The sequence below is a fragment of the Topomyia yanbarensis genome, chromosome 3, assembly GCF_030247195.1.
Source record: "Topomyia yanbarensis strain Yona2022 chromosome 3, ASM3024719v1, whole genome shotgun sequence".
Lineage (NCBI taxonomy): Eukaryota > Metazoa > Arthropoda > Insecta > Diptera > Culicidae > Topomyia > Topomyia yanbarensis.
The window spans coordinates 214,545,211-214,558,576 of record NC_080672.1 but is presented as its reverse complement, the minus strand read 5'-3'; the positions used below and the strand labels follow the sequence as shown (position 1 = coordinate 214,558,576).

Sequence of the window (13,366 nt, the reverse complement as noted above, 5' to 3'; positions counted from 1 at the left end):
GAATCGTGATAAATTCCACGCAATACCATCTAGTAGTGCATCTGATAGGTTAGAGTGAAGCAATAGTTACGACAATTCATCAAAAGCCCATCATCAGGTACAGTTGATTGCCTATGTGAGTGTCCGGCAAACCTCATTAAACGAGACATAACCTCGTTAGAGGGCTTTTTATTTACAGTCCAAACCCCTCATCTTTACCCGAGCGAAGACGATCTCGCACCAGTAATATCGGGCTAGCGGAGCGAGTACGAAGCCGGACGGGCCACCACCACTCACTTTCGTCCACCAAATTATTCGTGCTGGTTCAAGCGATAAGGACGAGACGACCACGTTCGTGTGCAAGGAGTCGCACAGCAAGCAAGCACCACGAGTGCGACACAGTCTGCAGCAAGGTGCAACGTGACAGACCGCAGTGCATTCGTGACGATGCACGGTGCGAGAGTGTAGCGGCGTGACAAGCAGTGTAGCCGACCGGTCGCGCGACTCAGCAGGTGCATTGATCGACGGCAGGAGATGCGGAGCAGCAGTTGCAACGACACGGGGCCCCCACCGACACCCTAGCGCTGAAGATAACGGTCTGTGAAATCATGTGAAGCAAATAGAAATAAGTTTGAAATGATAGATTGATGTATTCTTAAGTAGCTAACGATACCGTACTGATTTACCTTACGTGAGCCATTTCGCTTGTATGAGATACAGCTTCATTTCCCTAAGCTAATCGGTTAGCAGCATTCCTCTATAGACTGAAAGTGATCAACCGAGTCCGCTTAGAGTCGTACTTGAGGTGACAGATGCGTTAACGACCCTCCCGCCAATTCAATATGGTACTCTTTACATTTGTGTGGTTTGCCTCGTTTAGGGAATTCGTAACATTGGCGCCCAACCAAAAAACCCTCATTCGCGCGTAGGATTCTAGTGCCGTTAAGTTGGTGATCAGTGATTTTTTAGCAAAAGGACGGTGAAACACTGGAAAACAAACATGGATTTAGAGCATCTTTCTCCAGAGGAACTGGACTTCGAGTTGATGGTAAGGACTGTAAAAGGAACGAAAGGCCAGGACCACAAATGGAAAATTTCAAAACCACTTCAAATTTTGAGTACAGAGGACGCCGGAGGAGCATCCGCACCAACATCATCGACGCACGTTCTCTCGGACGTCGATAGCATATATAAATGCCAAGCCAAACTTCCTCCAATTTTCCAAGTTTTGGAAGCCGCATTTCGCCAAAACGATGAAAATCAAGCGAGGTTATGCAGATCAAGACTGATGCATTACAGATTTAGGCTTTCCATTATATCGGATCCGATGATCACATCCAATGCCAGCAAAACGATGGCCAAGATAAACAAAACACTAGAGAGAATTGAACATTTTCTAGGCAATCTAGCTTCTAAAAAGGTGGAAGAAGAACTGCCTGGAGATCCAGATACACAGCAAAGGCTAAAGATCGCGCAGCTTCAATCAAGCATAAAAGACGCATCACAGCAGCAACAACTATTAGAACAGGAACTCCAACAACAGTTGAGACAACAACTGCAGCAAAATAAAGACGGTCAAATTCCGGAAGGACAATCAACACAGTACGAGCAACAATATCAACAGCAAAATTTACAGCAACTGCAGGAGTTGATAGGTCAACACCAACAGCAGCAGCAACGATACCAGCAACTTAGACTCGAACAACAAAGACAAGAACAACAACACCAGCAGTTGGTTAACCAGATGCAACAACAGCAACAGCAGTTAGAACAGCAGCTACACCAAGAGCAAGTCAGACGGCAGCAGATTGAGGTGCAGTTACAGGATCAACTAAATCGACGAATTCCAGTTTCGGGGTTTCAGAACAACTCAATCTCAGGATATTGGGATCCACAGCTCCACCAAGAATCAGGAATACTTCATCAGGTACCAGGGTTGAACCATATTCCCCCTCACTTACGTGATGATTTCCTGCGGTTCTTAAGATCTCAAAACAGACCTAGTACACCTAGAACACCAAATCCACAACCATCTGCAAACAGGTTCACGCAGCCGGTACACAAATGGCCATTTGAATACGCTGGACAGCCCAACATCATACAGCTAGGTGAATTTCTAAATCAAGTGAATACCTATGCAGACACAGAAGGAATGGACGAGCAAACTCTGTTACGGTCCATCAAACATTTGCTAAAAGGGCGAGCACTTCAATGGTATACTCGTGCTTACCTTAGCCTTTCAACTTGGGAAATCTTCAAGGCCGAGATCAAACAGGAGTTTTTGCCGCCCAACTACTCAGAAATTGTAAAGCAGGACCTGTATTTGCGTTTCCAAGGTCCAAATGAACCGTTCACCAACTTCTACAGAGATTTAGTGGCAGCTTTTGAGATTGTGGAACCGGCAATATCGGAATCCGAGAAACTCTTCATCATTAAATCTCACCTAAATTCCGATTTCTCGCCAATAGCTGCAGCTTCACGAGCAAATAAAATTCGTGATCTAGTTGCCGTTTGCAGGGACTTTGAGGTCTCCAGATCTTACTCTTTACGAGCTCGCACCCCCTTCACATCTCGCACTGCTTGGACAAAACCTGAGCCCTCGATCTTTCAGCGTTCGACCACCAACAGAATGGACAATGCAAATCGTCCAACTTTCAACAGACAGTCATTTAGTACCGCCCAAGTCAACACGATGGAATCAAGTCAAGACATCGATGAAGAGCTAGATTCACTTCGTATTCAGGAGCGTGAAGTTTTGCAGCAAGACATGGCATTTCGGAATGAAGCGGCAGCAAATACAGTAGAAGAGGTTAATGCGGTTCGGATGCAAAATAACTGGAGAGAACGATTATCCACCAACACAGGCGAAAGCCCGGCTAGAGAAAACAATAACAATAACAGAGATCTTGCTTCTGCAATCGTATGTTGGCAATGCGAAAATTCTGGTCACACCTACCCGAGATGTCCCAATCCGAAGCGATACCTTTTCTATTACAGTTGCGGCAAAAAAGGATGCACTACGCGTAACTGCGATGCATGCATCTTGCGTTGGAAGCAATTGGACACTCAGCATTCGGGAAACCGGCACTGGGAGAACCCACAATAAGCGGCGTGAGGTCTCCCGATAAAGTAAATACCCCTTTATTAAACGATATTCCAGCCTTCTGTAAAGCAGACTCCATAATTATCGACCCCGATAACAAAGACAATCGTCCATATGCCGTTATTTCAATTCTAGGTCAGCAAATACGTGGACTTCTCGACAGTGATGCCACATGCAGTCTTATTGGAGGATCCGTTTCAAAAATTGCAACAGATTTAGGACTAACTAAATTTCCGGTCAACGGAGAAGTAAAAACTGCAGATAATTCAGTTCATCGAATATCGTTTTTCTCTCATGTGCCCATTTCGTATAACAACAAGAATATCACACTACCGATACTTTTCATCGAAACAATGCCACCTATTCTTATCTTGGGGATGGACTTTTGGTCCAAGTTTGGAGTGAAACCAACCATTTGCGGAATCACCAACAACTTGGAAAGCGGAACATCGATCGTTGATACGTTATCCAAGCAAGATAAGGAGAAGCTGCAGGCAGTAATTCGGAAATTTCCAACATCTCAGAATCAAGGACATTTGGGAAGAACAACATTGTACTACCACAAGATAGACACTGGAAATTCACCTCCATTCAAACAGAAATACTATCCAATGTCCAAGTTTATCCTGGATGATTTGAACAAGGAGGTAGACAGAATGCTGAATCTGGGGGTCATCGAAAACGCCGATTGCTGCCCATGGAATAATGCCACGGTCGCTGTGAAGAAAAAGGACGGCTCTATGAGATTATGCCTGGATGCCAGAAAGTTGAATTCTGTCATCGTCCAAGAGGCGTACCCTATTCCACAGATAGCCTCGATCGTAAATAACCTGAGCGGTTCGAAGTTCCTATCTTCAATAGATCTAGAATCTGCTTTTTGGCAAATACCGCTTGAACAGGAATCGAAACAGAAAACGGCATTCACTATCCCTCAGCGAGGACATTATCAGTTCACCGTAGTTCCATTCGGCCTTTCCACGGCCAGTCAAGCGCTATCTCGAGTCATGAATCATTTGTTCATTGATCTTGAACCAAAAGTTTTTGTGTATCTTGACGACTTGGTAATAGCCACGGAATCGTTTCAAGAACACCTTGAAATTCTGCAAGAAGTCGCACGAAGATTGATGAATGCTGGTCTGACAATCAACGCAGAAAAGTCAGTTTTCTGCAGGAAGAGCTTGAGGTACCTAGGATATGTGCTGAATGAAGAAGGTTGGCACGTAGATGAGGACAAAGTGGAAGCTATTAGTAAGTTCCCCGCTCCAACGAATAAGAAGGAAGTGCAACGGTTCATCGGGATGTGCGGCTGGTACCGACGGGTCATCAAAGACTTCTCACAAACGGCAGTCCCGCTAACAGCTCACCAAGGCAAAAACTAAATTCAAGTGGACGGAAGATTGCGAGAGAGCTTTCCAGTCACTCAAGTCACATCTAATCTCGGCACCAGTATTGGCAACTCCAAATTATTCCAAGCCGTTCGCAGTCGCCTGTGATGCAAGTGATGTCGCAATTGGAGGAGTACTCACGCAGGACTACAACGGAGGAGAGAAGGCTATTTCCTACTTTTCGCAAAAACTCTCATCAGCTGAAAGGAAGTATTCGGTAACACAGAGAGAGTGTCTTGCAGTCATTCGGTCGATCGAAAAGTTCCGAGGATACCTCGAAGGTACACATTTCACAGTGTACTGCGATCACTCAAGCTTAACCTACCTGAAAACGATGAAAAATCCTACACCGCTCCTTGCTCGATGGATTCTTCGTATGAACGCGTATTCCTTCGATATTAAGTTTCGTAAGGGAAGCTCAAACGTTGTTCCTGACTGCCTGAGTCGTGTGGAAATAGTCAACGCAATAGACACTGCTCATTCAGGAACTTCTGATCCGTGGTTCGACAAACTACTGGAGGAGATTCAAACAGATTCGGATAGATTTCCAGACTTTAGAATAATCGGAGATCAGTTATACAAAAACTGCATCATGAAGGATGAAACTGGAGGTAAATGTCATCGTTGGAAGAAGGTCATCCCTACGCATTTGCGCCAGGATCTCATACATCGATACCATGATATACCTACAGCAGCTCATCTGGGGTGTGAGCGCACACAGCATCGCATTCAACGAGACCACTATTGGCCCCAAATGGCAACGGACATCCGCAAATATGTACAAGCATGTGATGTTTGCAAGGCCAGCAAGGCACCTAATACAACGCTGATGCCCACGCTAGGAAATGCCAAACCAGCTCAGTTACCGTGGGAGCTGATATCGATCGATTGGGTAGGCCCTCTAACACGGTCGAAAAAGGAGAACACTGTACTTTTAGTGATTGTCGATTGGGTAACCAAATTTGTAATCACGGAACCCTTTCGCACAGCAAATGCCCAAAAGATGTGTGATTTTTTGAAGCACTACGTGTTTCATCGATTCTCGACACCAAGGATCATCGTTTCCGATTCTGGCTCTCAATTTCTCTCTCAGGCATTCCAATCACTGCTTAAAAGATACAACGTTATCCACATGAGAACCGCATTCTACACTCCGATGTGTAACGCAGCTGAGCGGACCAATCGTACGCTGATCACTTGCGTAAGATCTCTCTTGGATGACGACCAACGAAACTGGGATGTACACATTCAGCAAGTAGTATGCGCAATCAACACAGCAAAGCACGAATCTCTTGGATGTAGTCCCCACTATTGCAATTTCGGAAGAGATCACATCTTATTCACCAATCAATACCCCCTGGCTAAGCTGGATTCCGCTGAGGATCCCGTCGAGGCACAAAAGTTACGAATCGCAGCAGCACAAAACATACAACATTTCGTAATATCCAGGATAAAGGCAGCCCACGATAGCAGCAAGCAGCGTTACGATCTTCGAGCACGACAGCGAGGGTTCACTGTAGGCGAAATAGTATGGAGACGATCGTTCGAATTGTCGAGCGCATCTGAACATCGAACAAAAAAGCTCGGCGCGAAATTCATACCCTGCATCGTACGACAAGTCCAAGGATGCAACAACTACAGGTTGGAGGATATAAAAACCGATTTAATCCACCTAGCAGTGAGATAACACATTTCTTACACATTTCACTATTGGATTAGTTTGCAGAACTCACGAGAAGTAGGCACCCAATTAGAGGTGGGATGAAAACAGTTTCTAGTCTTGCACGAATAAAATATCGAATAAACTGAATAAATTATAGAAATCAACAAAACGACCGAAATAAAAATGTAAGGCAAAAAATGAAACAATAGGTTTTTAAATTCACAAAATGAGTAGAAAAATTAATGAAAATCATTATAATTTTGATCCAAATACACGAATCAAATTAGATTAGGTTATTACATAAAAATTAAGATTCTATTTAGAAATAGTTATAAGATTAATAGAATAAATTGACTCATACTAACAAATTGAATGAAATCAAACGAATGACAACATGAAATGCTTAAAATTAAAGATATGAATAAAATGAATCAGATAAATTAGATAAATCAAACGAATCAAATGAATCAAATGAATCAAATGATTCAAATGAATCAAATGAATCAAATGAATCAAATGAATCAAATAAATCAAATGAATCAAATAAATCAAATGAATCAAATAAATCAAATGAATCACATGAATCAAATTAATTAAATGAATCAAATTGATTAAATTCATCCAGTGAATACAATGAATCAAATTAATGAAATGGATCAAATGAATAAAAAGAATGGATGAACAAAATGAATAAAGTAAAAAATAAAAGAAATGCATAAATAAAACAAACGAATCAAATAAACAAAATGAGCTGAAGTGATAAAATGAATAAAAAGAAGAAAATGAGCAGAATTAAATGCATTGATTAAAATGAAAAATTGAACAACAGTAAAAGGTTATAAATTAATATAAAGAAATAAATTGAATCAAATATATTATTTGGATGAAATGATTAAAACTGAAAAAGTAGTCAGATTATTAAAATGAAGAAACTGAACAAAATGAATAAACTGGAAAAAATTAATAAAATACATACAATGAATGATATGAGTACAATGCACAAAAAGAATAAACGGATCAGAGTGAATTCAAAGAATGAAACGAATAAAATAAGTAAAATGAACGCAGATGAACAAAACGAATAAAAAGATGCGGAATGAAATAATTAATTAAAATGAAATGGTCATATATTTGAAGCCAAACACATTTTTGAATAAAGAAAATGAATAAACCGGATTGTACGAATTTGAAAACCATTGCATCAGAAAGTTTTGAAATGTTTTTGAAAATCCCATCTTCTGAGAAAAGGCTAATAAATATGCAATGGACTTTCTAGGGCTTCCATCTTTTTTTGGTTTTATTCTTTTTGTTTTCATGCTTCTTTACTTGACGAATTCAAAGTTTACTTTTTGGTCACATATTCCCGAAAAAAGATTTATGTGCAGAACAGAATTTACAGGTCCAGTATTTTAACGCGCAATTGAATATAGTAAAGTGAGACAAGGTCACATGTGCTTTCAAGCCCCTTGAACAGAGAACGGCAGAGGGAGAATGCGATTCGTGAATGAGACTGGTAGATATTTCAAAGTTTTTATTTGCATTGAAGTAACTAGTGTGAAATGTCTAGGCTATGTCGATTGCATAAAAGCCGTGTTTGTATTGTTTCGTTCGGAATTCTCGTGCAGGAAATATGGATAAATAAGTCCTATACAGACCAATATTGTGAAAAAGAAATGGTTCAAACTACTCAGTATATCCAAATATGGACGACGATAAGTTAGAAGACACATTGTAGTTGCATCCCCCATCGAGAGTGTGTACTTTGGGGACTTCTTTTCCTGGATCTAATTTGTGGATATTTTTGGTCTTTGATCCGTTATTTTTCATGAAACTTCGTACCAATACAACGAATGTGCAGCTGATACAACTCATGGTTTATTCGCCTGCGCCATGTTCCGTCTTCCATCTGCACGCCACCATAGATGGTACGCAACACTTTTCGTTCGAAAACTCCAAGGGCGCGTTGGTCCTCCACGAGCATAGTCCAGGTCTCGTGGCCGTAGAGGACCACCGATCTAATCAGCGTCTTGAAGATAATCAACTTCGTGCGGCGGCGAATTTTGTTCGACCGGAGCGTCCTCTGGAGTCCAAAGTAGGCACGATTTCCCGCTATGATCCGTCTCTGAATTTCTCTGCTCTTATCATTTGTTACGAATTCCCTAAACGAGGCAAACCACACAAATGTAAAGAGTACCATATAGAATTAGCGGGAGGGTCGTTAACGCATCTGTCACCTCAAGTACGACTCTAAGCGGACTCGGCTGATCACTTTCAGTCTATAGAGGAATGCTGCTAACCGATTAGCTTAGGGAAATGAAGCTGTATCTCATACAAGCGAAATGGCTCACGTAAGGTAAATCAGTACGGTATCGTTAGCTACTTAAGAATACATCAATCTATCATTTCAAACTTATTTCTATTTGCTTCACATGATTTCACAGACCGTTATCTTCAGCGCTAGGGTGTCGGTGGGGCCCCGTGTCGTTGCAACTGCTGCTCCGCATCTCCTGCCGTCGATCAATGCACCTGCTGAGTCGCGCGACCGGTCGGCTACACTGCTTGTCACGCCGCTAGACTCTCGCACCGTGCATCGTCACGAATGCACTGCGGTCTGTCACGTTGCACCTTGCTGCAGACTGTGTCGCACTCGTGGTGCTTGCTTGCTGTGCGACTCCTTGCACACGAACGTGGTCGTCTCGTCCTTGTCGCTTGAACCAGCACGAATAATTTGGTGGACGAAAGTGAGTGGTGGTGACCCGTCCGGCTTCGTACTCGCTCCGCTAGCCCGATATTACTGGTGCGAGATCGTCTTCGCTCGGGTAAAGATGAGGGGTTTGGACTGTAAATAAAAAGCCCTCTAACGAGGTTATGTCTCGTTTAATGAGGTTTGCCGGACACTCACATAGGCAATCAACTGTACCTGATGATGGGCTTTTGATGATTTGTCGTAACTATTGCTTCACTCTAACCTATCAGATGCACTATTAGATGGTATTGCGTGGAATTTATCACGATTCGGCGTGCTTTCAGATGATGAAAATGTGGTTAGGATTTACTCTGCGGCAATGGTTGTGATCGCTTACCTTTGACCTTGAGAGGTCGAGCTGATCGAGACCTATGTGAATATTGCTGTCCGTATCGTATGATGTTTCGGTTCTAAGGCCGGACATGCAGGAAGAACTGTAATTGGCATGTTATCACAAGTGTGGTACAGGTTGTATCATCAATTACCTCAACGGGACGATCGTTAGATATGCCGCGTATTATTACCATCTATCCTTCGGTGCTCGATTAGCACGCGGAAAACGCATCTAGGCCGTATGAGCCTTCGTAAGGGATGAAAGTACCAATTAGCATCACATTTTCGACTATAAGCCGTATTTTTACCTTCAGTGGTTGTTTTAATCTGCTGAGGATGAATCTATATTCCCGCGAAACTATGTTTAGTCAAGACTTTTTACTGGCACGCACCATCCACCGCACACCACGTTTTGATCTGACCGCTTCTATTGTATCTGCACGGCTTTGTAGAGGAAGATCGCCATTGCGGTGCGAGAGCGAGATCAATATACTGTTTCTGATTCCATGCGAGAGGAAAATAACTGTATACTATACTGGAAGTGGCTGCGTTATTAATTTGATCGTGGAGGATGCACTCCAAGAAATGATTCGGCATTTTATCGGCACAATCTCGATGTGTAACACAACATCACACAAGCCGGAACGAAATTTTTGCGGAGGCTTGCATCCGCAAAAATTTCGTATGAATGTTGATGTAAGATCTTGAAGAGGCTGATTGATTCTTACGCTACTCAATCTCGAACAAATTTTCTCCAAACTGGATATCGATGATTGCAATTTCCTTCGTTCACGGTGCTTCAATACAGAACTTATTAGCTAACGGTAACTGTTTTTCTTGCTACACCTCCTGGTGCCAGATCTTTCAAGAACTTTATTATATCACCGCTGATTGATTTAAGCGGAAGATTTCTAATTTTACCTTACTATCTATCTAATCCTAGTGCCAATCGCATCTTCAACACCTGTGTTACAAGTTTGTGTTAGGCGCCAGAAATTACGCCGAGAAAATACATAAGGATTTTAACTAACGGTAACTGATTTTATACTGTACGGTATGAGCTTTGAAAATTAGTCTGCTTTGATGTCTTTGGAATGATAGACACCGGTTTTTGAAGTTTTTATATCCTCCAACCTGTAGTTGTTGCATCCTTGGACTTGTCGTACGATGCAGGGTATGAATTTCGCGCCGAGCTTTTTTGTTCGATGTTCAGATGCGCTCGACAATTCGAACGATCGTCTCCATACTATTTCGCCTACAGTGAACCCTCGCTGTCGTGCTCGAAGATCGTAACGCTGCTTGCTGCTATCGTGGGCTGCCTTTATCCTGGATATTACGAAATGTTGTATGTTTTGTGCTGCTGCGATTCGTAACTTTTGTGCCTCGACGGGATCCTCAGCGGAATCCAGCTTAGCCAGGGGGTATTGATTGGTGAATAAGATGTGATCTCTTCCGAAATTGCAATAGTGGGGACTACATCCAAGAGATTCGTGCTTTGCTGTGTTGATTGCGCATACTACTTGCTGAATGTGTACATCCCAGTTTCGTTGGTCGTCATCCAAGAGAGATCTTACGCAAGTGATCAGCGTACGATTGGTCCGCTCAGCTGCGTTACACATCGGAGTGTAGAATGCGGTTCTCATGTGGATAACGTTGTATCTTTTAAGCAGTGATTGGAATGCCTGAGAGAGAAATTGAGAGCCAGAATCGGAAACGATGATCCTTGGTGTCGAGAATCGATGAAACACGTAGTGCTTCAAAAAATCACACATCTTTTGGGCATTTGCTGTGCGAAAGGGTTCCGTGATTACAAATTTGGTTACCCAATCGACAATCACTAAAAGTACAGTGTTCTCCTTTTTCGACCGTGTTAGAGGGCCTACCCAATCGATCGATATCAGCTCCCACGGTAACTGAGCTGGTTTGGCATTTCCTAGCGTGGGCATCAGCGTTGTATTAGGTGCCTTGCTGGCCTTGCAAACATCACATGCTTGTACATATTTGCGGATGTCCGTTGCCATTTGGGGCCAATAGTGGTCTCGTTGAATGCGATGCTGTGTGCGCTCACACCCCAGATGAGCTGCTGTAGGTATATCATGGTATCGATGTATGAGCTCCTGGCGCAAATGCGTAGGGATGACCTTCTTCCAACGATGACATTTACCTCCAGTTTCATCCTTCATGATGCAGTTTTTGTATAACTGATCTCCGATTATTCTAAAGTCTGGAAATCTATCCGAATCTGTTTGAATCTCCTCCAGTAGTTTGTCGAACCACGGATCAGAAGTTCCTGAATGAGCAGTGTCTATTGCGTTGACTATTTCCACACGACTCAGGCAGTCAGGAACAACGTTTGAGCTTCCCTTACGAAACTTAATATCGAAGGAATACGCGTTCATACGAAGAATCCATCGAGCAAGGAGCGGTGTAGGATTTTTCATCGTTTTCAGGTAGGTTAAGCTTGAGTGATCGCAGTACACTGTGAAATGTGTACCTTCGAGGTATCCTCGGAACTTTTCGATCGACCGAATGACTGCAAGACACTCTCTCTGTGTTACCGAATACTTCCTTTCAGCTGATGAGAGTTTTTGCGAAAAGTAGGAAATAGCCTTCTCTCCTCCGTTGTAGTCCTGCGTGAGTACTCCTCCAATTGCGACATCACTTGCATCACAGGCGACTGCGAACGGCTTGGAATAATTTGGAGTTGCCAATACTGGTGCCGAGATTAGATGTGACTTGAGTGACTGGAAAGCTCTCTCGCAATCTTCCGTCCACTTGAATTTAGTTTTTGCCTTGGTGAGCTGTTAGCGGGACTGCCGTTTGTGAGAAGTCTTTGATGACCCGTCGGTACCAGCCGCACATCCCGATGAACCGTTGCACTTCCTTCTTATTCGTTGGAGCGGGGAACTTACTAATAGCTTCCACTTTGTCCTCATCTACGTGCCAACCTTCTTCATTCAGCACATATCCTAGGTACCTCAAGCTCTTCCTGCAGAAAACTGACTTTTCTGCGTTGATTGTCAGACCAGCATTCATCAATCTTCGTGCGACTTCTTGCAGAATTTCAAGGTGTTCTTGAAACGATTCCGTGGCTATTACCAAGTCGTCAAGATACACAAAAACTTTTGGTTCAAGATCAATGAACACATGATTCATGACTCGAGATAGCGCTTGACTGGCCGTGGAAAGGCCGAATGGAACTACGGTGAACTGATAATGTCCTCGCTGAGGGATAGTGAATGCCGTTTTCTGTTTCGATTCCTGTTCAAGCGGTATTTGCCAAAAAGCAGATTCTAGATCTATTGAAGATAGGAACTTCGAACCGCTCAGGTTATTTACGATCGAGGCTATCTGTGGAATAGGGTACGCCTCTTGGACGATGACAGAATTCAACTTTCTGGCATCCAGGCATAATCTCATAGAGCCGTCCTTTTTCTTCACAGCGACCGTGGCATTATTCCATGGGCAGCAATCGGCGTTTTCGATGACCCCCAGATTCAGCATTCTGTCTACCTCCTTGTTCAAATCATCCAGGATAAACTTGGACATTGGATAGTATTTCTGTTTGAATGGAGGTGAATTTCCAGTGTCTATCTTGTGGTAGTACAATGTTGTTCTTCCCAAATGTCCTTGATTCTGAGATGTTGGAAATTTCCGAATTACTGCCTGCAGCTTCTCCTTATCTTGCTTGGATAACGTATCAACGATCGATGTTCCGCTTTCCAAGTTGTTGGTGATTCCGCAAATGGTTGGTTTCACTCCAAACTTGGACCAAAAGTCCATCCCCAAGATAAGAATAGGTGGCATTGTTTCGATGAAAAGTATCGGTAGTGTGATATTCTTGTTGTTATACGAAATGGGCACACGAGAGAAAAACGATATTCGATGAGCTGAATTATCTGCAGTTTTTACTTCTCCGTTGACCGGAAATTTAGTTAGTCCTAAATCTGTTGCAATTTTTGAAACGGATCCTCCAATAAGACTGCATGTGGCATCACTGTCGAGAAGTCCACGTATTTGCCGACCTAGAATTGAAATAACGGCATATGGACGATTGTCTTTGTTATCGGGGTCGATAATTATGGAGTCTGCTTTACAGAAGGCTGGAATATCGTTTAATAAAGGGGTATTTACTTTATCGGGAGACCTCACGCCGC

The 13,366-nt window shown here is 42.9% G+C and overlaps 1 protein-coding gene across 1 annotated transcript; it reads left to right on the top strand.

The window, feature by feature from the left end:
• The first annotated feature begins 979 nt into the window (after positions 1-979).
• On the top strand, positions 980-3,085 carry LOC131687640 (ras guanine nucleotide exchange factor R-like). Its single transcript, XM_058971726.1, has one exon. It carries the CDS (start codon positions 980-982, stop codon positions 3,083-3,085), a length of 2,106 nt encoding a protein of 701 aa, XP_058827709.1.
• Positions 3,086-13,366: the final 10,281 nt, after the last annotated feature.

Coding starts and splice junctions, on each gene's coding strand:
- LOC131687640 (XM_058971726.1), top strand. CDS start 980: ATGGATTTAGAGCATCTTTCTCCAGAGGAACTGGACTTCGAGTTGATG.